At 38.7% G+C, this 21,563-nt stretch overlaps 1 protein-coding gene across 1 annotated transcript in view; it reads left to right on the top strand.

Moving 5' to 3' along the window:
• LOC107726457 (SAM and SH3 domain-containing protein 1-like) overlaps positions 1-19,898 on the top strand; it is a 60,714-nt gene extending 40,816 nt beyond the window's left edge. The window contains exons 7-20 of the mRNA XM_016536044.1: positions 1,061-1,173; positions 2,726-2,827; positions 6,451-6,583; positions 7,103-7,503; positions 8,120-8,353; positions 9,023-9,155; positions 9,770-9,939; positions 10,302-10,511; positions 11,122-11,272; positions 11,997-12,125; positions 14,044-14,996; positions 16,973-17,104; positions 17,224-17,944; positions 18,263-19,898. Coding sequence (XP_016391530.1) covers positions 1,061-1,173; positions 2,726-2,827; positions 6,451-6,583; positions 7,103-7,503; positions 8,120-8,353; positions 9,023-9,155; positions 9,770-9,939; positions 10,302-10,511; positions 11,122-11,272; positions 11,997-12,125; positions 14,044-14,996; positions 16,973-17,104; positions 17,224-17,484 — 3,122 coding nt within the window. The 3' untranslated portion in view covers positions 17,485-17,944; positions 18,263-19,898. The remainder of the gene's footprint in view (positions 1-1,060; positions 1,174-2,725; positions 2,828-6,450; positions 6,584-7,102; positions 7,504-8,119; positions 8,354-9,022; positions 9,156-9,769; positions 9,940-10,301; positions 10,512-11,121; positions 11,273-11,996; positions 12,126-14,043; positions 14,997-16,972; positions 17,105-17,223; positions 17,945-18,262) is intronic.
• Positions 19,899-21,563: the final 1,665 nt, after the last annotated feature.

Raw genomic sequence — 21,563 nt, 5'->3', positions numbered from 1 at the left:
ATAAACCTAAAAATCTATAATTTTTTTTTTTTGGTTTCACTTTAAACTTTTTTTTTACTTCAACAATAATCTGCCATGGGTCTTCTTTAAAATAAGACCAAACTTAACTCTGTGCTCCCAAGCTTCAAATTTGTATGCACTAGGTACAAAAAATGGTTTCTCTCAGGACCTTAAGGACAGAAATGTCCCCATTGAAACCCATTAAAACTGCTATTTTTAATAGCAGTTCCATTTAACTGTAAAATGATGCAATTTTTGTTAATAGGTTTTCATTCTGTTGGCAAGGCTTTCAAATTTGATGTCAGAGTGTGGTTTGTATGTGTGTCATAAAAAAAAAATTGTGCGTGTGTGTTCTTGTAAAATTTGAAAGAGAAACTCTACTGCAAATCACAAATCCAACCACTGTGTGCACCAGCGGAGTTTTGCTGGCATCTAATGGGAAAAATTTGGTACTGCGCCCAAACAAAATCTTACTGAAAGCTCATTTTATGAGATATCAACCTCAAATTTGGAACACAACTTGTTTAGATTTATGACTTTGATTTTCTAGGAGGTATACAGTTCAACATGTTTCATAAAATATATATTTTATATAAAATATCGTTCATAAATCATTTTCATAAACTTAAACCTCTATAACTTTTTTTTGTTTCACTTTTTAAAGTTTTTTTACTTCAACAATAATCTGCCATGGGTCTTCTTTAAAATGAGACCAAACTTAACTTAACTTAATTTTTATGACAGTTTTTTGACATGGACATTTTTGTCCACTATGGACCTATGTGTAACTTTTTTTAAGTGACGCACAAGGGTTAAATATCCAATGCATTTTTGATACTGTTTGTTTACTCTAGAATGAGAAAAACTAGACCAGTTTTGTTTTTTTGTTTTTTGCCTGCAAAAATGAATTTATGGCACCACGGTTGTCATATTATTGCTGATTTCAAAATATGTTTTTGAAACATGATCTTGACTATATGATGATCACTGAATGGACTGATTTGGCCTAAAGGGGCTTTCCCTTGTTCTTGTTGCTCACCTTTGACCTTTGACCCTCCAGGAGAGGACATTGGCTATGTGGCCAGTGAGATCACTATGAGTGATGAAGAACGGATGCAGCTGATGATGATGGTGAAAGAGAAGATGATCACAGTGGAGGAGGCGCTGGCACGGGTAAACACATCCCATTATCCCCGAACAGTAAAACAAATGAGCTTTCCTAGCTTACATTCATGTGTACTAACCTTACTTACCCAGACTTATGCCCCCTGCTCCTTCTTTGCTCCAAACGCACATACACACACTCACATACATTTAAATACATGCGTACTGACCCTGCATCTGAGAGCTGCAGTAGATTTCTTAGTGCAAATCATGATTTGTTGAGATGAAGGAGGGTGTTTGGTGTCTAATTTCTGACGTAGGGTTAGCTGGGATTGGTTGGATAGATTTCTTATGTCCTTTTTCACTATTTAGGTGTTTTGGGTGATTGTAGGTCTCTTTTTTTCCTCTGTCATTGTTTTTTGAGTACATGATAATGATTCATTATCATCTGATAATCAACCTAATGCATGATTGTAGAATGTGGCTTCCTTCTCTCCACAAGGCTGACATTGATTCCTTTAACCAACTGGGGTTTCTACATCCTTTAAAGTCTCTTCTGCTTCATTTTTTCCTCCTTTGGGCTGGTAGTTAATTTATCTCTGTTATGAGCAGTCTTGATTGACTGGATCTAAAATTTGAATCAATGCTAAGCCTTTGTGGATAGTTGACATCATACATGCTATAAGCATGCATGAACGTATCTGTCCTCTTGTGTTTATGTTTGAATGCAAATGTATTTTTTTTAATTAATGTTGCTTTACTTGTTCTGTGTTTTTCATCTTTATGTGCTATGTTTCTTTGTGTGTCCAAAGGCGTCATGCATTTATTTATTTTATTTTTTTATTTAAGATAGGATAGTCTAGTGGTGCATAGTGTAGCATGAAAATGGACCCAGGATCAACCAATGACCATTATGCATTTTTATTGTATAAAAAGAGCAGCTTTGTCGTTTTGTTCCAGTGGGAAAAAGTGGAAATTAGAGTGACATAAGGGTGGGTAGTAACTTTTTAACCTAAAAACTTAATTTTAACAATTAAAAACAAATACCTAATAAATTATTATAGAATATAATTATTCTATCAATGAGTATAGAATAAATAAAATATTTTTTTGATAAATAATATAATGTAATATAGTTTCTTATCTCCTATGCTCATTTATTTGATAAAAAATACAGTAATAACAGTAATATTGTGAAATATTATTACAATTTAAAATAACTATTTGTTATTTTAAAAATATTTTAAAATTTAATTTATTCCTGTGATGGCAAAGCTGAATTTTCAGCAGCCATTACTCCAGTTTTCAGTGTCACATGATCCTTCAGAAATCATTCTAACATTTTCTGGCATTCCGAAACCCACTTTTGAATGATAGTTTATATAAATACAGATAATTAATAAATAAATAAAAAAAACTCTTAGTTTAAATGGACATGGCGTTTCTGTGTGTCCTTGTGTCTGTCTTTTTAATGTATTTTGCTGGTGACTGGTGAAAGTTTTGTGTGTGTGTGTGTGTATGTAAGGTTGTATGGGGTGTTCTGACTCTATTTCTGTAACAAATAGGGTGTGTGAGTGTAAGGGCGAGGGTGCGGCTCTCTTTGACCTCTTGTTCTCCATAGTTAAAGGAATATGAGAGGAACAGACAGTTGAGCAGCAGTACAGACACAGCAGAGTGGACTGAAGGATCCAGTCCCACTGTTAACCTCTCCTCCGTCTGCAATGTAAGTACTATACTAAACCACCCAGACTGTAGACCTGATAGGACGTTTACAACATAACCTCATTCAGTCACATCAAAGTTTATTTTCCTCCTGCAGTAAGTGTTAGTAATGTCTCTCACTGTACTGACTGATGTCTTGTGTGTGTGTGTGTGTGTGTGTGTCTGGAGTTAAATCTCTGCAGACCACACTAGTGACATTGTGGTTTATAAACTCAGGCAGTGGCAGTTCTTACGTCAACCCAGTTCATCCCCTTCCCTGCTATAACCACTGTGAACACACTTTCATTTGTTAGAAACTTTAAGACTCATAAAGCTTAGGATGTTCTGTAGGTACCATACATTAAATGTGCACTCAGTATTTTTTTATTTTATTTTTTTTTAATGTTGATCGTCTTGGATTTACATGATACATAGTGGTGTGAGTATCATGCTTCAGTTTTTGATTTCACTGTAAAAATGTGCAAACAACAGTCAGCCATGAGTATTGTTAGGCTGGTCATATGATCTGAACGTGGCTTTTATTAGGTTACTGATATGACTAGAGTCTTCATATGTACATATGTTCATGTACATCATTTTTTAAAGTACTATTAATTTCTGTTGAGGTGAAACTTTTTAAATGAGTAATTTACTGAGTGCACCATAAATTCTAAATCAATACTAGCAGTGATCTGAAAGCTGATATGTCATGGGTGTTTGAATGGAGATGATAATGTTGTAATGCCTCAGCTGTAAAGAGCATCTGGCACTGGCAGCTCACTGTAAAACCTCTAGTGTTGATGTCATTTCTACTTGGCATGAGGAGCTGGCACACTAAACATCCCCTGGTGATGAGGTCATAATGTGCGTCTTAACTGAAGAGTGATATGTGGCCATTTCTGCCTCCTGGCCTTTGAAATCAGTTTGATATGTCACACTACTTTGGCTCTAGTTACCATTACAAGAGCATGCTTTGTGTAGACCGTGTATATGTGCCTGTGCACAGGGCCGTCCCAAGCATTGCATGAAGGGGTACTTGGTTAAAGCCTTGAAAGGTTTGGTAACAGTGGATTTAGTTTGCCCTCTTGGAGAAATAAGCTGCCAATACACAAATACACACATAGTTATCATGGAAACTTTGAGCAGCTTTCAGCCTCTGGAAGTAAACATACATCTCCTTTTCTAATGGTCAACAGCTAAGCTGTTTTTGCAATGCTTTTTGATGTTAACAAACCACAGCACAGCTTCACTCAGCGCTTAAAGCTACAGAATGACTCACTCTGGCCAGCAAAGCCTTGTGTCCGCTGAGAGGAGTCACTGCCAGTTCCTGCCGCAACGCTTTCTGTGCATCTTTATGTTGTTTGTGTGTGCAGTCAATGTCATTTTATGTCCAAAAGGATTAAATTTGAGGAAATTGAAGACCTTTTTTAACTGACTTACGATAATGGATTTGAAGAGAAAGATAAATACTGCTGTTGTGGGTGAAGAAATGTCCTTGGATATGTTTAACACCAAAATCAAAACCGTTGTGACACTTTATATATGTATATATATATATGTGTTTAGATTTTTTTACAGTACATTTTTACTCTTTAGAAATTCAAATATTCCACAATCCATTGATTTAAGATTTAATTTAATTCTGAAGAGTCCTTAAAAATGTTTTATTTTCATTCTGCAAAATATAATTTCTTGTAATTCTTTTATTTGGGTGAAATATGACTCGGACATTTGTTCGTGAGATTCTCCCTTTGTACTGTTTTACCCGTTATAGCAAAAGGAGAGGAAATGAGGTAAGCAAATCTTATTCATACAAAGACCCTGTATCTCTGAGCCCCTGAGGGTGTTTCTGAAACACACATTTCCTCCTGCCTGTCTCTGCCACACATCAGCATGTGCAAATTGAATCTCAGCATCTGAATGAGAAAATGGATCTCTGTAGGAATCTTGGCCCCTGGGTTGATGATCTCCTATTTATAAATGGAAATGGGTCAGCCCTAGTCTGCTAATGGTTAAACCGACGGGCACAACTCTCTGGGGATCCCACTGATCTGAGCTCAGTTTAACATTAGTCAGAACACTGAGAGCTTGCTGTGTGTCCACAGGGTTCCCCTGTCATGAAATCAGTGTCAGCTGCATTTAATATGTGACCCATCATGGCTCCACCGGAGTGAGCTGCTCTGGGATCAGTGTTAGTAGCCACTGTCACAGAGGATGTACTGTATCTCTATATGAATGGACTGCAACCAGACCAGCATTTCTTCTCTCTGGCCCACATTCCTTTTCTCCTCTGAAGACCATTAAGGATGTTCAGGGGTCATATGGCAGACCTCGCAATGTTTCCGGACACACAAGCTCATGCCTTTTGCCACAGTCCCTCCCCTGCCTCCAGATATTGCAGAGTTTCCTTCAAAAAACTGTTTACAGTTTGTATTCGTCTCGGCGTGAAATGGTGTTGCATTGGGATTTTTGCATGGGCTGCTAACATCTAACCTACAGGAAACTACTCCTGGTAGGAGCACAGCTGGACACATTTTTACACAGATTCTTGTTTTTGTGTTCTATTTCTCTCTTCTTTCTTTCATCCCTTACTCTTGTTTGAAATGTGATTTTTGTAAACTTGTTGGCAATGAGCTTTGAGCAGCCCTTATGTCCTTAATGAGATTGTCCAGACGTTATTTTCTTCATATGGATGCTTTTGATTATTATGTAAATGAGTTTTTCTGCTCTGTTTCTCGGAATACACTTTGAGCTGTTTGAGCCGTGTTATTGTGTGTCTGTCTGTATTTCTCGTCCGCCATCACAGTGACTCTTCTTCTTTTTAAATGATGGCCATTGTGGCCTTAAATGATAAGGAAATCAATGGTGAACAATTGAGATTTTGTGTGTGCATGTGGTTGAACTTCAGATTTCCAGTAACAGATCACATTCAATCTCAGTGATTTAGTGGAACACTTAAGTGTGTGGTGTGTTGGGATACACCGATATAATTGCCGATCATTGAAATTGGTCAAAACAGCTCAGTCGCTCCTGATGGTTTAAAAACAGTCTGTGGTTAGCACAGATTATTTCCTGTTAGTTAAAAAATAGCATGTCATCCCATAATGTGGTGTATGTTTGCAGTGAACAGAATGTTTTTGGAGTAGAATGACTCTTTTCAAAATTGCAATTTGCAAGTTTGGGGTTTTGGTAGAAGGGATTAAAGAGGTTTTGTCTTTGTGTATCAGAGGTTTCAGTATCATAAATGATGTGTTAACTGTGAGGTCAGGTTATGTTAGATGTTTGTTTGGGGGAGTGATCATAAATCATCTCAACAATATAGTCCCCATCTGAATTATTCATTTGGACTAAGAAAATGATTTATTCCACCACAAATGCTCACTCATACTCATCTGGTATGTTGAAAAACAAGACTTAAGTGTTTTTCCTGGACTCAAAATTTCATAACACATAACTCCATACTGCATACGTCATGTCCTTAATATCAAAAGCCCATCCTAAACATGTCATAATCTGTTCATACCAGATAAAGCCGTAATTTTCTGTTTGTTTTTTTGTTTTTTGTATGTCTATGTGAAAGAGATTTTATGTATTTTATGTTTATATGAAGTGATATAATACTGAAGTTGAGTTTTCTCTCTGTAGTCTGTGGAGCAGTCAGATGATGAGCAGGAGGACTCTGTGAAATTCAAGAGGCTTCACAAGCTGGTCAACTCGACTCGACGTGTTCGCAAGAAGCTCATCAAAGTGGATGACAGCAAAAGACATGGCTCAGAAGGTAGCTGGAAAAGACTATTGTTCATATGGCATTAACTCAAGTTTGTTTTTAGAATATTTTTTTAAATTGAAGTGTAACACTTATTTTAGTTTAATAACACTGTTAAATGTAATTTTTTAGCAAATATCAAAAATCTCAAAATATTAAAAAAATGTTCACAATATTATTGTATTTTTTATCAAATAAATGCAGCCTTAGTAAGCGTTGACATAAAAAGAATCTTACTGACATGAAATCTTTTTTATGATTTTATGACATTAAATGTTTTTGAATGGCATTTAGACAAAATAGTACAGAATTTTAATCTCAGTTATCAGCCAGAACATTTAATTAGTTAGCAGCTTTGTAGTATTGGCTAGAATTTTTATATTGTGCATCTCTAATTTAATCTTTTTTATTTGATATCAGTTCTTATCCATACCTTATTCCACTGCTATTAAATAATTCATGAGACAGTATTGCTTTGAATAGATATTTCAGTTTAGAGAAGTTTTTGTTTTGATCTTCCTTTTTCTGCAGATTTGCTCAGTCTGGATGCAGCTCCCTTATGTGATGACATTAACGCACTGTATGCTGAAATCCACAAGAAGCCGGCCCAGTGCACAGACTCCTCTTTGTCCTCTCTTGCCCAAGAGAAGCTCTCTCTGGATGGGGACACGGACAGTCTGACCACCTCGCCCTCCACCAGTAGCCTTGATGCCTGGAAACCTGCTCACAAGTTAGTGAAGACCCCCGGCGCACATCCCCACGGCCTGATCCGCCCACCGCGGAAGAGTAGTGCTGGATCCGGACTGGGTATAGTGGGGGGTAGTGGCTCCTCTTTCTCCGAATTGGAGGGTTTGGAAGACGACAATGCTAAAGACTCCCGTTCGACTACGGACGGAGAGATGCGGAAGGCCTTGTCATCTCTATCACACGGGGTAAGTACTGACAGCGTCTATGCTTTTTACGGACTCACTAGGCTCCGCCCAAAGCCGCACCCCCTTCTGGTGTCTTTAGATGACATTAACAACACCAAACGGCCACCCGTCTCCATGTGGCAGCGCAATAAGCCTGACCCAAACTACGCATACTCCACCAAGCACCTACTCTACCAGCGTTCCTGCAATGTTCAAAAAACCATCGCTCCCTCCTCCACCTTGCCCACTTCCCCTCCCACTCGTGAGCTTCCATTGGCCAGGGAGAAGGGGAAGAGCTGTGGGGGCGGAGTGGTGGGCAGCTGGCTGTTTCCACCGAGGCGTCTGAAGGGAAGGACGGTGGTTAGTGAGCTCAACATCACATACGTGGTGGAACGCAGCCTGTACGGCCACTTCAACTGGACCGGGCTGGTTAGGCCCGTAACGCTGAGCAAAGCAGACAGGCGATGGCTCCTGGAAGACGAAAGAGATGTGAACAGGAAGTGGGCATCCAGCATGGATCGCTGCACCAAGCGCGTGCTCTTACGCATCCAGCAGAAGTCTGTGAGTGTGCCGGAAGAGCAGATCTACAGTGCCCCCTGCTGCACTGGAGGAACAGGCTGCTGCAAAGCTGCAGAAGAGAATTGCAGTAGGGTACAATTTAGAGACAAACTGCTTGAGTTATATTTCATCTCTCTCTCTCTCTCTCTCTCTCTCTCTCTCTCTCTGGCATAAGGAGCAGGAGGCTCTGTACAGGGACGCTGTGAAATCTCCCAGCACGTCCCGTATCTCTCTAGGGAAGAAAGTCAAGTCTGTCAAAGAGACTATGAGGAAACGCATGTCCAAGAAATATGCTGGGTCTCTCTCTGAACAGGTACACACACAGATGCCCGTGTGCTTGCTTTTTATGTGCTATATAGCAGGTTTGTTCAGAGGTGAGACCCTGCCTTTACTCTAGAGGGAAGTAAGCACATGTGTGCCCTACTTTCTATGTTTCAAACTAGGGTCAAACATCTCTTTATGTAGCCTAGAGTTTGGATACAAGCTCAGTCCAATTAAACACACCCATATGCCCTGGCAGTGTTGAATACACACTCACTGCCTGTGTTCACATGCTGGTTAAAATCTGTTTGTCACTAATGATGCCTTAAAATGCTGTCTCTGTAAGCAGCTCACTAGGTTTTAGTTACAGTTGAGGCAGGAATTTACATCTATATGACATGTCTCATCTGTTTTAGCATGTTTAATGTAGATCTCTGGATATGTATGTGTGTTAGTCAGTGTTGAGCTCATCTGTGCAAAGAGAACTTCATGTGCCACCACGTCTGGCTCCCTGTATTCATATATTATGTTAGAGTGCCACCTAGTGGCAACTTAGTGTAATTACTTTGCTACACTAGAGGATGAATCTCACAGCAGTGCTGCAAGCGAGTGTCCTTTTTGTGGGCTTTATATTATATGCATCACATGCTGTCCATTTTATATATTTTTTTGTTTATAAATAATAATGCACTTTCAATTCTGTAATTTTTTCTTTAAATAGTCCAGTACAGATGGAATGCCCAGTTGTCCTCAGTCTCCTCAGCCAGACACAGACTCTCTAGAGAAGCCCAAACTCAAGGCAGGAGGGTCTGTAGAGAGTCTGCGCAGCTCCCTCAGTGGGCAGAGCTCCATGAGTAAGTGTTTGTGGTGTGTGTGTGTGTGTGTGTGTGCTTGTTTGTGAGCAAACAGAGCTATTGCTCATATTAGTCTTATCCTAACACTGTGTTAAAGCTGGCATGAAATGGAAATTCACAATATATACATGTTATTGATCTTAACAATGTGAACAGTTCAGCAATGTATACGTTTTTTTTTTTCCATTCGTTTTAGCCTTGACATTTTTTATCAAAATGTCATAAATCAGTCTTCCAGTGGAAACTATAGACTACTCTCTGGTGACATATGCTGAACTTCTCCAAGCATTTAGTCTGCATAAAACCCTCTTTCTTACAATCGACTGCAAGCTTGCATAAAGATCTTCCATCCAATCAATAAGTGATGAATAGATGAATCCCTGTCCTACTTTTTTTCCTGTTTCATTCATCTGTTTCATTCTGTTTTATATGTCACAATATGGAAGAAAAGATCTGTCACTACTTCAGTTTCATTGAATCATTGAATGTTTGTGCTACGGACATTAATGGTGCCTTAAATCACGTAGATGTTTTTTTCTGGCAATCTGATTAATGATTTTTGCCTGTTGAAAGAAACCAGTCCTTTTGTAATGATTATGCTGATCCTCTCACAGGTGGACAGACTGTGAGCACCACAGATTCATCAGCCAGCAACAGAGAGAGTGTGAGGAGTGAGGACGGTGACGATGAAGAACCTCCATACAGAGGCCCTTTCTGCGGCAGAGCTAGAGTTCACACTGACTTCACACCGAGTCCATATGATACAGACTCACTCAAACTTAAGGTACTGAATTTGTTAATCAAATTTGTTTACAATGACTTTGTTTAATACTACTTTTATTTTAAACTAAATTTTAGACCTTTACAACCCAGTGTGATTAAACATGAAATGGTCCAACTTATTATATGTTTACTTAGCAAATATTAATTTGAGTTGAAACCATTTTAATTAGGTGAGAAGGAAGATATGAGACATTAAAACTAGCATGGCTCTTTTTAATTCATTTAGCAAATTTGAAAATGTGTTTTAGATTAGTTTCTGGGTGTTTTTTTTAATTATTTTTCTTTCAATTATTTTTTTCTTTTTTTCTTATTTATTTAATAAGGACTTTGAATCTCATTAAATTTCTCTCTTTTTCTGTCAAGAGAGGAGATGTGATTGATATCATCAGTAAGCCGCCCATGGGCACATGGATGGGTCTGCTCAATAACAAGGTGGGCACGTTTAAGTTCATCTATGTGGATGTCCTGGCTGAAGAAGAGGAGAAGCCTAAACGAGTGGTTCGGAGGAGGAGGAAGGGCAGGCCGCCCAAACCCAGCTCAGTCGAGGAGCTTCTGGAGAGAATCAGCCTGAAGGTGAGACAGAGACCACACACACATTCACACGCAGAGCCATTTCTTGAGATATGTACGTGCTTTAAAATGTGACTGATATGTCTATAATCATCTATCATAAATCTGAGTGTGTGGCTCATCTTTAATCTTTACTGACAGAATGTAAGAGCAGGGTGGGGAGAGATGAGAAAATGAAAAAGTGGATGCTGGTGTGAAAAGATGGTCAGCTCTTGTTAAAGCAGATTAGCTATGAGAAAGTGGGACGAGGTCATTTCCCCATGCCAGTTAAAATTTTTATTTAAAGACAGAGACATACACACCCTTCAGACCTCCCACGAGCTCCTGCATTATTACATCTCTAAATAACATCACATTACAGACCTTACGGTTACACACAATAGACACCAAGGATGCATTTTAAGCCTCATTGTGTTGTTTTAGTGTGTTAATGGAATATAATGATAGTTGGCCATCACAAAAGAGTTTGAAGTCTGGAAACATTCCCACACATAAATCCAGCCGTAGATGAAGATGAGGGTGGAGTGGGGTATTTTTTAGCTGTAGGGGGGCCTACATAGTGCTGCTGCTCTACAGGGTGTGTAATCTGTGAACGTATGTGTATGTATTTTAGGAGCACATGCCTACGTTCCTGTTTAATGGGTATGAAGACCTGGATACATTTAAGCTACTAGAGGAAGAAGATCTGGATGAGCTCAACATCAAAGACCCCCAACACCGGGCCGTACTGATGACTGCTGTAGAACTACTGCAGGATTACGACAGTAAGTACACACATACACTGATGTCCAAAAGTTTGGTGTCGGTCGGATTTTTGAAAGATGATCACTTAGGCTGCATTTATTTGATTCAAAATACAGTAAAAACAGTAATGTTGTGAAATTTTATTACAATTTAACGTAACTTTTTTTCTGTTTTAATGTATTTTAACATGTAATTTATTCCTGTGATGCAAAGCTGAATTTTCAGCAGCCATTACTCCAGTCTTCAGTGTCACATTATCCTTCAGAAACCATTCTAATGTGCTGATTTGATCAAGAAATATTTCTTATTATCAATGTGAAAAACACTTGTACTACTTGATATTGTTTTGGAATTTGTAATACATTTTTCTTCTGAATTCTTTGATAAATGGAAAGTTCAAAAGAACATTTATTAGAAATAGAAATCTTTGTAACATTATATAATTATTTACCTATTTCGATCAATTTAATGCTTGCTTGCTGAATAAAAAAAAAAAACGTTCTGACCCAAACTTCTGAAAAAGTGTACACACATTGTCTAAATACACTATATACTAAATGTTCTAAACAGCGAATGTCTGTAATGCATGGAAATAGCCATCTGTTAGCATTAGCATCCATTAGCAATTGCAGTTATTCAGATTACTCGGGATCACCCCCACCAACTTTACACTTTTTTCCACTTGTTTATAAATGAATATTTAAGTGAATACATTTCCTAAGTTTGTGTGTGTGTGTGTTCTAGGTAGCAGTGATCCGGAGTGCAGCGCCCTTTCTGGCTCTCAGGAGAAACTCCTCTGTGAGGGCCGTGGCCTCATGGCCGACTCCCCACGGGACTCTGGTTGCTACGAAAGCAATGAAAACCTAGAGAATGGTAACCAGGCGCTTGTTTAGCATCTCCATACCAACCGCATCACCATGTCCAGCCTAGTGTAGCAACGCCATGACACCATCCTCTCACCTCTGGGCCACGCCTCTCTCTGCCATGACTCAGTGTCCTAACAGCCAATGAGAAGCTGTCATCACATCTGGATTTAACCCAAGCCTGTCTGTCTGTCACATCTGCTGTGCCCTGTTCTCTATCTGCTTCTCTGCTTCAAGAGGCACTCTGTCATCATTCCGTTTTTTTAACTTTCTTATCCAGCCTACCCAGACTCCTGCTTCTGCTTTCTTCCATTCTGTTAGAAATCACAAATCCAAAAGCTGCAGCAACTCTTGCTATTGCTAACTGATCAAAATTCATCTGCTGCCTCAGAAAAATCTAAAGAGAGACCGACAGAAACTCAGCGAAACAAATACAAGGCTTGTGTTCACAGCAGGACTTGATGATTTTGAGAATGTTCTCCATGGCAAAACCACCACAGACCCATTTCAGACTCAATTTAAAGTCTCTCCTCCTCTCTCCCTTTGCCATTTCAAGAAATATCACTCCATATTTGTGTGGTGTTTGTTGTTGTCATATTGCACAAATTCTTATGTGCCTAAAAAAGAAAAGACTTTATAAATACAAAATGGAGTTGATGAGTCACATACATTTGTAAGGTGATATTCTGCGTAGATTGTGTAAAAGTAGGAGCTAATCTACTATTTTAAAGGATTTTATCCAAGAGAAAGTATCGTATCTCATTCTGTATTTCCAAAGAAATTCAATGTTTAAGGTTTTCACTCTTCTGTTGTCTTCTTAACCTCCTACTGGCATCTTATAACACTGACTGATCCCTCCTCCTGTTGTGTATGACAGTGTATGAGTCTGTGTATGTGTGTGTGTGTGTGTGTGTGTGTGTGTGTGTGGAGTACGATTGTTTAGGACAGATCAGAAATTTGTGCAATCTGCCAAAGTGGAAAATAAAACCATCCTGTGATCTCTAGCATTCTGGTCTGCTTGCTTTTTTCATCTGTTTTCATCACTTGATATTATTTTATCTGTGCTGATAACTTTTCCATTTTTTTCTTGTGAGAGCGGCAGTACAGAGCTTATTATATTCTATATTAAAGCATGTGCTTCCTTGTCACCATTAGTTTTTTGAGTCATTGATTCTGTTAAAGTATATCTGATGTCCCAAGAAAAATACTTGAAATGCATCCATGAATGCTCCTTGCTTTCATTTCCAGATTCTTCATTTCTCAATCATGTCATTATCATTTATGATCTTTTTGTACATTTATCTTAAAGGTCCCTGCATATAAATACTAATCTTTTTGCTTCATTTTATTTATTACCTTTTGATGTGGAAAATTGGCAGAAAATGGTGCTTTCAAAATAAATATTTTCTGGATTTGTGGTTTTCTTCACTTAATGTCTTAACACTCACACTTAACGCTCACCCGAACTTTAACCCGAAACTAACTCTTAAATAATCCCTAACAATTCAATACAACTAATGCACATATCTAATTGAAATATGTAATGAACTACTGCCCAGTGACAAGCTGTTGTACACCTAAAAGTGCAGTTTTTTGCACTTTATTTCCTGACAGTTTTCATCACATTGTTTCAGACTGTAGTAGTTTGGTTTCACATATAATATTGTAGCTCTTCCACTTACACGATGCATAAATCACACCAATAATAGTGTGTATTATTTGTTTGGCTCTTGCATCAATGAGAAAGTGGGAGAGCTGCACTCTCATGTGTGAAACCAAATTGCCACAATAGTAGCTCTTCCTGATCATCAATTTTATGACATCAAGGGTTATTCTGAGTAACCAAAAAAAAAACAAGTCTGAAGCCTTTGAAGAAAGAATTTTATGTGATTAATGAATTTATGTGAAAGCACGACTCTCTGTTTCAGGTAAGAGCCGCAATGTGTCGCGCCACAGCCGTGGTTCATCTGGATTTGATTGTGGGGGTGTAAAGTCTCCAGACTATCCCACTCTTCCCATGACTCACTCCACTGAAGTTCTTCAGCAGCAGGCCAAGAAGGAACGCAAGTTCCTGAAGACTTTTCTGCCCCGGCCCATAAAGGGCTTCAGTCTGCGAAGCCTCGGCCTCAAGAAGGGCTCCAAAGCAGGACAGACCTCCCGCATACTGGTCAGCCGAAGCTGTGAGGAGTTAGACGGCCCCCAGGAGACCCCTGAGTCTTGGAAGCGCTCGCATTCTCTGGGGGATATACACTGGGAGCAGGCCTTCAATCAGAGGAAGAGTGAGAGTGAGGATAATGGCGGGCCGGAGAGCAACAAAAAGGAAGTACAAGCCGATCCTGTAGAATCAAAATTGGACCAGATCAGTAATAAGGCTGGAAGAGAGATGGGCTCACTGCAGAGACCTACAGTTCCCACACAGCTTCCTCTCAGTACAGTCAGTCCATTGCCTGCTACTCAGACATCGCATGGCCAACCAGTTTCTGCCACAACTAGCCCTGCTCCTCGGACTCACCCTAAAAAGCCACCCGTCCCACCTCCTGTGCCTGCTAAAAAGTCCAAAGAACGTCTGCGCCACCCTTCACTAGTGCTGTCCGGTTCAGTGCCAAATACACCAACCCTACCCCCAAAACCCATATTCACCCCAACCACTCCCTCCGAGAGCTCCCCATCAATGCCATTATCACCAGGTGAATCTCCAGCAGCTCTGAGTCCACCCTGGCTATCTGACCTACCTGAATCAGCATGTCCTCAGATCCACGGAGCTAAAGTTGCCCTCAGCAGGAAGATCTCCCATGCCAAAATGACCAACCTGGAGACTCTGCTGGAGGACCGGATGCGCTTGGAAGGCATTGACCTCACCGAAGAGCCGTACTCTGATAAAGTAAGTCATGATTTCACTTCAGATGAATCTAGTAGTTATGCTGTTGCCTACCACAATTTTTCAGGTAGGGTAGTAGTAGAGTCAATAGCATTCACAAAAATGAATTCCTTTGATAACTTTTTGGAATCATAAAATTGCATCATATGGCAGAGTTCCTCAAATCTGGCCCTAGAGAGCCACTGCCCTGCAGAGTTTAGCTCAAAGTCTGACCAAGCAAACCTTCCTGTAATTTTCTAGTAACTGTGAAGACCTTGATTAGCTTGCTCTCAGGTGTTTTTGATTGTGGTTGGAGCTAAACTCTTCAGGGCAGTGAAGAACTTTGAGGAACCCTTCAGTATAGCCTAATGGACTTAATGTTCATGTGACCGCAAGTTTGCATGAATTGCGTCATATGGTAAAAACGGTGTGGAAAATGGCAGCACTATAGCAGTTATAAAAAGGTTAGCAGACTAAACAGAAGCACAATGATTAACAGTAGGGGGCTTGACTCAACCATGCCACTGTTCCTGGAAAGTCATGGCTGGTGTATTTTTTCCTTCCATTTACTGCTGGAAGTTCTTTTGAAAGTGTCAAAAGAAATGGAAAGAAACATACATTTTAATCAGTGCTCATCTAAAGACTAATTTCTACTCATCAATTTCCATATAAGAAGATATTCCTATAGTATCTACACAGTAGGTCTCTGTTGGAGTCTGTACAATCAATCAACCTTCTTTTCTTTGGCTATTTTTAATTGCTAAATGCACGGCTTAGCACAGACATAACTATCACATATCCTGCATCCTTAAAAAGTCCTTTCAGTCATGACAGCAAAAGCAGTGGGAAAGTGGAAGGATTGGAAGACTTGCTTGAGAGCATCTTGAATCTGATATATCTTCTTGGGTCCTCGGTATGTAATGACCATGCTCATCATCAAACCAAATCTGATTCAAAGTCACTTTTGAGATTATCCAACACAAAAAAGGTGAATAAGAGGTGAAAAATGTCCCCTCCCTATAATGAAAACACTGGAACAGTTTGTGGTTTCAGACTGCCTGGAGTTTTAGTGCTTTTTATTGGCAGCCAGTCCTATTATGCCTGAACCCACAGCCTATCGGATGTACCCCAAATTGGGAATAAGAAATTGTTTGAATGACTTTGAGTAGATTTTGAATTAATCTCTCAGTGAACGAGATGCTTGTAAGTTAAAGCTGATGTGTGTGTAATGTAAATTAAATACTTTTTCCTCTCGCAGCTTGTTTGCTGTTCATTGTTTGATTTCCCTGAGGAGTGTAAACACTGTGGCTCTGTGGCACTATCAAAAAAACATTGCTCTGCTTGTGTAAGCTTTGTACTTGGATTGTTGATTATTTCACAAAGATTGGCCGAGTATTGCCCTTATTGAGCTAACTACAATAAAATACTGCTTGGTTTGCAATGAAGCCACATTGTATATTTGAGAGAAGATGGCTATTTGGCGTGCTAACAAAGACATGCTGAAAATGATTCATCTGGATCTTAGTTACGCCACACAGGGTGATGTTACCATTAGAGCACTGAATCTCACATTTAACAAACAATTTAGTCTTGCTCGCCTTGTAATTCTGTAACTGGCACATAAAGTTTGCTTGTTTGTGAGTCAACCTCTGTTTCCAAGAGTGCTTGGTCTCCACCAACCGTAAAGTCAATTAAAAAGCCACATGAAATAAACTTTATGATCTGATAATTTCTGTTCTTATTCAGAGTCCACAGTCTGAGACGAATTTTGTGCTGCTCACATTAGCTGGGCGCTAATCACGGCTTAGCTTGAAACAATACAGCATTAGCAAGGAAAATTCTCCTCATATTTTTAATATTTTGATGACTGAATTTGTGTGTCGGCCCGTGCAGGGTTTTAAGGTTGCTAGAGATGTTTTCCAATCGCTTAAACGAGGTGGCGAAATTCACTAGATCTTGTTTTCCTAGCTAATCTTTAATTTTCTCTCTGCGTTTCTCAGCACGGCCGCTGTGGTATTCCTCAGCTCTTCGTACAGAGGTACTCGGAGGACTTTCAGCAGCCAGTCAAGGATGTGGCGTCCAGTCTGGATCAGATCAGAGTTAAACAACTCCGCAAGGAGCACCGCATGGCTGTGAGTTGCTTTAGCAGATTCCGTGATTTAATTTAGCACATGCATGTGAGTCAGATTAGATCATAATTTACTACATTAGCACTGACATTTAGCCCTTTGTGTTTTCCTTTTCTCCACAGATTCCCTCGGGAGGCTTGACTGACATGTGTCGGAAGCCAGTGTCTCCTGTTCACGTGAGCACTGTGTCTGATTGGCTCGTGTCGATTGGAATGCCCATGTATTCTGCCCCTCTATTGGCTGCAGGCTTTGACACGCTGGATCATGTGTCGTCCTTAAACGAGGCGAAAGTGAGGGAAGCGGGCTTGAAGCAGGACCATCACATACGTATTCTTCTCAGTGAAGCCCAGCTAGTCACAGCCAGCAACTCAGGACAGTCATAATACTAACACGAGCTGTTATGAACGTGACTAAATGGATCAAACTTTGCTGGTGAAGGGACAGACCTGGACAACAGCTGCCGAATTTTCTCCCACCTTTCTGTCTTATAATCTCAGCCTTTTGGCAATTTCAGAAAAGACTGATCTGGCTTCTAAGGACTGTTATTGTAGGCCTTTCAACAGAAGTTTCCATAGAAGCATCTAGTTTTGGCCTGAAACATCTGCCTGTCGAAAGCAAGCACACTTTTTTCCTGAGAATTTATGCTTTTTTATGAATTTAAAGACTGTTCTGAATCCCTTTTTCAGGAAGTGTGAGATTTATTTAGGAAAAAAAACTGTAAAGGAAAATTTTTTTAGTGCTTATTGAAGCACTTGAGTATCAAGAGTATGTCACCTGGCCAAAGCAATGTCATTTCATGCAGGTTCGTTAATATAATATTACTTTTTCTCTCAAAGCATCCATGTGACGAGAGGGGCGGGGCCGAGAGCCGTGGGAACGGAGTGAGGCCGGGGGAGGAAATGCTAATGCGCGACACCTGCGCCACTCACCGGTCTCGAGTCCCACGGAGGAGCTCCGGAAGGATAAAAGGAGGAGTGACGACAGTGTTGGACGAGAGAGGACCAGGCCTGGACTTTATTTTGTGTTTTGTGTGCGGCAGTCGTCCGCGAGGGGCTGCCGCTTTACTTTCATTTTGTGTTTGTTTAGTTTATTAAAGTTTGTTTAAATGTTCGCCGGTTCCCGCCTCCTTCTTCCCGAACTACGAACTTTGTTACAATCCAGTATGCATATGAAAAGATGTGTACTGTCGGGTGAGTCATTCCCAAAAGCATGATGTTTCCTTATGGGGATATTCAGAGCAATGCACATTTTGATTTCAGGTCAATAGTTGGACACGGTTTTAGAAAATGTGTACTATGTTTGTACAAACTGTTTCATTTGTTTGTTTCTTCAAGGTAACATTTAAGCATCACTCCTTATAATCCACTTAATATAACATTGGATATTCACAGCATATTTAATCTTCCCAGTCTTCTAAACACACAATATTCAACATGCATCACATACTCGGCTGTTGCGGCATATCAAATTGTATTACTGTAACAGCTCTATCAATTTATGTTGCCTGTTATCTTGAAAATTATACTCCTGCATATCGTGTACCTCTTATCGTACTCCTCTCTGATGCAAATGATGCATCACACAGCTGTAATATGCTTGCTGGAGTGAAATGTGTACAGGTGTTTATTTTTGTTTTATTTTATTTTTCTTTTGTCCCAGATTGCCTTGCACTTTGACTGGGGTGTTGAAGACATAATCGCTCTTGAAAGCACACAGTCTTAGCCTTAAAATACAAGTAAATCAAATCGAAACTGACTACTCCTCTGACTAACTTAGAGGAGTGTTCTGACAGTAGTCACATATACAGACTGGTGCTTTACCCATGAGTTAAAAGTGTTCAAAATTGGGAAGAAAGATCCATGAAGCATTATTTATTTTGTCATTCAGAACACAATGCAAATGGCATGCGTTTGTGTGTTTCAGGGAAAATAAAGTGTTGTGGACAACTTTTTCTTGCACACATCTGGTGATTCTGTCACCAAAGACAGACAGCATCTGGCAGACTCACTCTTTAATGAAAACTGAGTGTGAAGTACAACATTAGCTGACGTCTGTTAGTTACGTCACTTAGGCATTAACATGACGTCTTCACTGCTCACAGATTTAAAGCATTCCATCACTCTGAATTAAGCACAATGAAGCGTGTTTCTCCCACAATCACTCTCAGGCTGGTTTTGATTGAGCGACTGAGTTGAAAACTCAACTCCTTTCAGTACATGTAGTTGCTTCTACATATCTTTTGGTTTTCCAGTTACGAAAAGACACCGCTTATGTTTCCCCAAGGACTTGCAGTTTTAGGAAACGGTGTCTTTTTGAAAGCTTGCTTCAGAATTGTATTTCTTCCTCATGCCATTTATTCTTTTGTATCTTACCCAGCACAATTTATAGACCGTAATGCTCAAGGATTTAATTAATATTTTAAGCAGTAGAGAATCGATAGATTCCTTTGTATCAGGATGGATGCTTTCAGTTGAGTGCTTTGATAACAATAAGGCTTTTTATGTGATTAAAATCGAAACTATATCTCATGAAATGTTACTGTAAAAATGCACTTTATTAAAGAATGAAAGTTCTTTTTTAATTCCATTGTGGAGAAAATGAGATTACAAATTGACACATTTACAGTTTTTTTAAGAAGTTTGTTTTCAGGTCAGATGTTGATGGTTGAGGTGGACTGTTTAAATATCAAATCTCTGTTAAAAAAAATTATAATCACTTGTTGATTCATTACAGAACTAACCATGACCAGTTAATTATTTCAACTTAAATGCTATAAAACTGGGTCTTAATTACATATATGAAATGATTAACTGAGGTTGCACATTCTGTATATGTAATTGATATTTAAATAACTTATTTTTGCATTTACATCAAATGTAATTATTAGCTGTACTATACATCATAAAGCAATACTCTTTCACCTATAGTTAGTTAGTGATCAGTGACCATTGTAAAATATATGTATAAAAATGATTTTATCTGGTTTAAGTTCGCTAATGATTGTCTATAAAGGTTGCTTGTGTATTTACAAACAAAAATGTCTTAAAATATTTGTCCCTTTGAGGTGTAATAAAAAAAAAAAAAGAATATCCTACACTGACTGCTCTCCCATACTCTGTATTTTCAGCTATTATGCCAGTCTTCGGTGTCATGCGATCCTTCAGAAATCATTATAATATTCTGATTTGGTGCTCAAGAAACATTATTATCAGCATTCAAGGACAGCATTCATAAGACTATAAATTTCTTTCAGGAAAAACAAAACAAACAAACAAAAAAAAACTGTAGTGTACACTTTTGAACTGTAGTGTATATTATTTTTCAGCCTGTCTGAGATCAGTGTCCTTAGGTGGTACTTTTATACAAAATGCTGACAGTCATGTCAATGACACAACCCCATTGATCTTTTTTTGTTTTGTTTTTTTACTTTATCTTCATTTTCAACTTTATCTTCAAAAAGAAAAAAAAAAACTCAAGGCCTTCAAAATGATGTACGAATACATACCCATAACACATATATTTGATGCCTTATTGCATCAGTAAAGATAGTCATCTACACTGAAGTGACTCTAAATTTCTCTTGCCACTAGTATCAGCAGTACTGTATGCAAATAAACATCCTAATATCCTAATAATGAGAACAAATTAGGAGACATACTATTATAATTTTTTATTTTTTTTTACTTTCTTCTTTGATTCTTTGATTAATTACAAAACCCTCAGGAAAATATATATCCAAAATGGAGAGACGACAACAAACACAGCTTGAAGCTAAAAAGGAGGCCTATTTTTCCCTTGTTCAACTCTGATTTGGCAAACACCAGACATGATTATATTCCCAGTGGGTTAAATAAAGACATTATGTCATTTGATTTAGAATGCCTCAGTGAAATAAAAGATATTGTGTTGCACTATAAATGAAACCATTGTGAGGCAGACTGCTTTTATCATTCTAACACTTACTCACTTACATGGCTGAAAGAGTCAGATTTAGTTTTGCTAGTTCAAATAGTCAAAAACTGCTCAGTCATGAACTTGACACTTGGCTGAATATTTGTTTCATTAAAATTGTTTCTATATTTGCTGTGGTCCTTATTGCCCTTTGTTTCAGAACAACAGTATGTCTTGGAAATCTGGTTCCAAAAGCACAGCTGTTTTTACACTGTGTAGAAAGATAGATAGATAGATAGGGAATACACTGAGATAAATATTGCACAATTATTTGTTGATCTTTCTTATGAAATATGTATTTTTTATTAAAAATATATGCATTAGTTAAGAACCAGAATCTGAAAATCATATTGAGATATCTGTAATACTTTTTTAGTTACAGACATGCAAACTTTGGAAAAAGAATATTAATGGCACTCAGACAGGTATGTTCTATACAATTATTTTGATATAGGGAAACAAGATGCATTTCTAGTTTCAACATTATTTGTTCTTCAGACCTTCCTCTTTA

Source organism: Sinocyclocheilus rhinocerous, unplaced genomic scaffold (genome assembly GCF_001515625.1).
Source record: "Sinocyclocheilus rhinocerous isolate Xijiao unplaced genomic scaffold, SAMN03320098_v1.1 scaffold605, whole genome shotgun sequence".
In the NCBI taxonomy this organism is placed as follows: domain Eukaryota; kingdom Metazoa; phylum Chordata; class Actinopteri; order Cypriniformes; family Cyprinidae; genus Sinocyclocheilus; species Sinocyclocheilus rhinocerous.
Note: the sequence above shows the minus strand (reverse complement) of the source record. Positions and strands in the feature narration are given on the sequence as shown.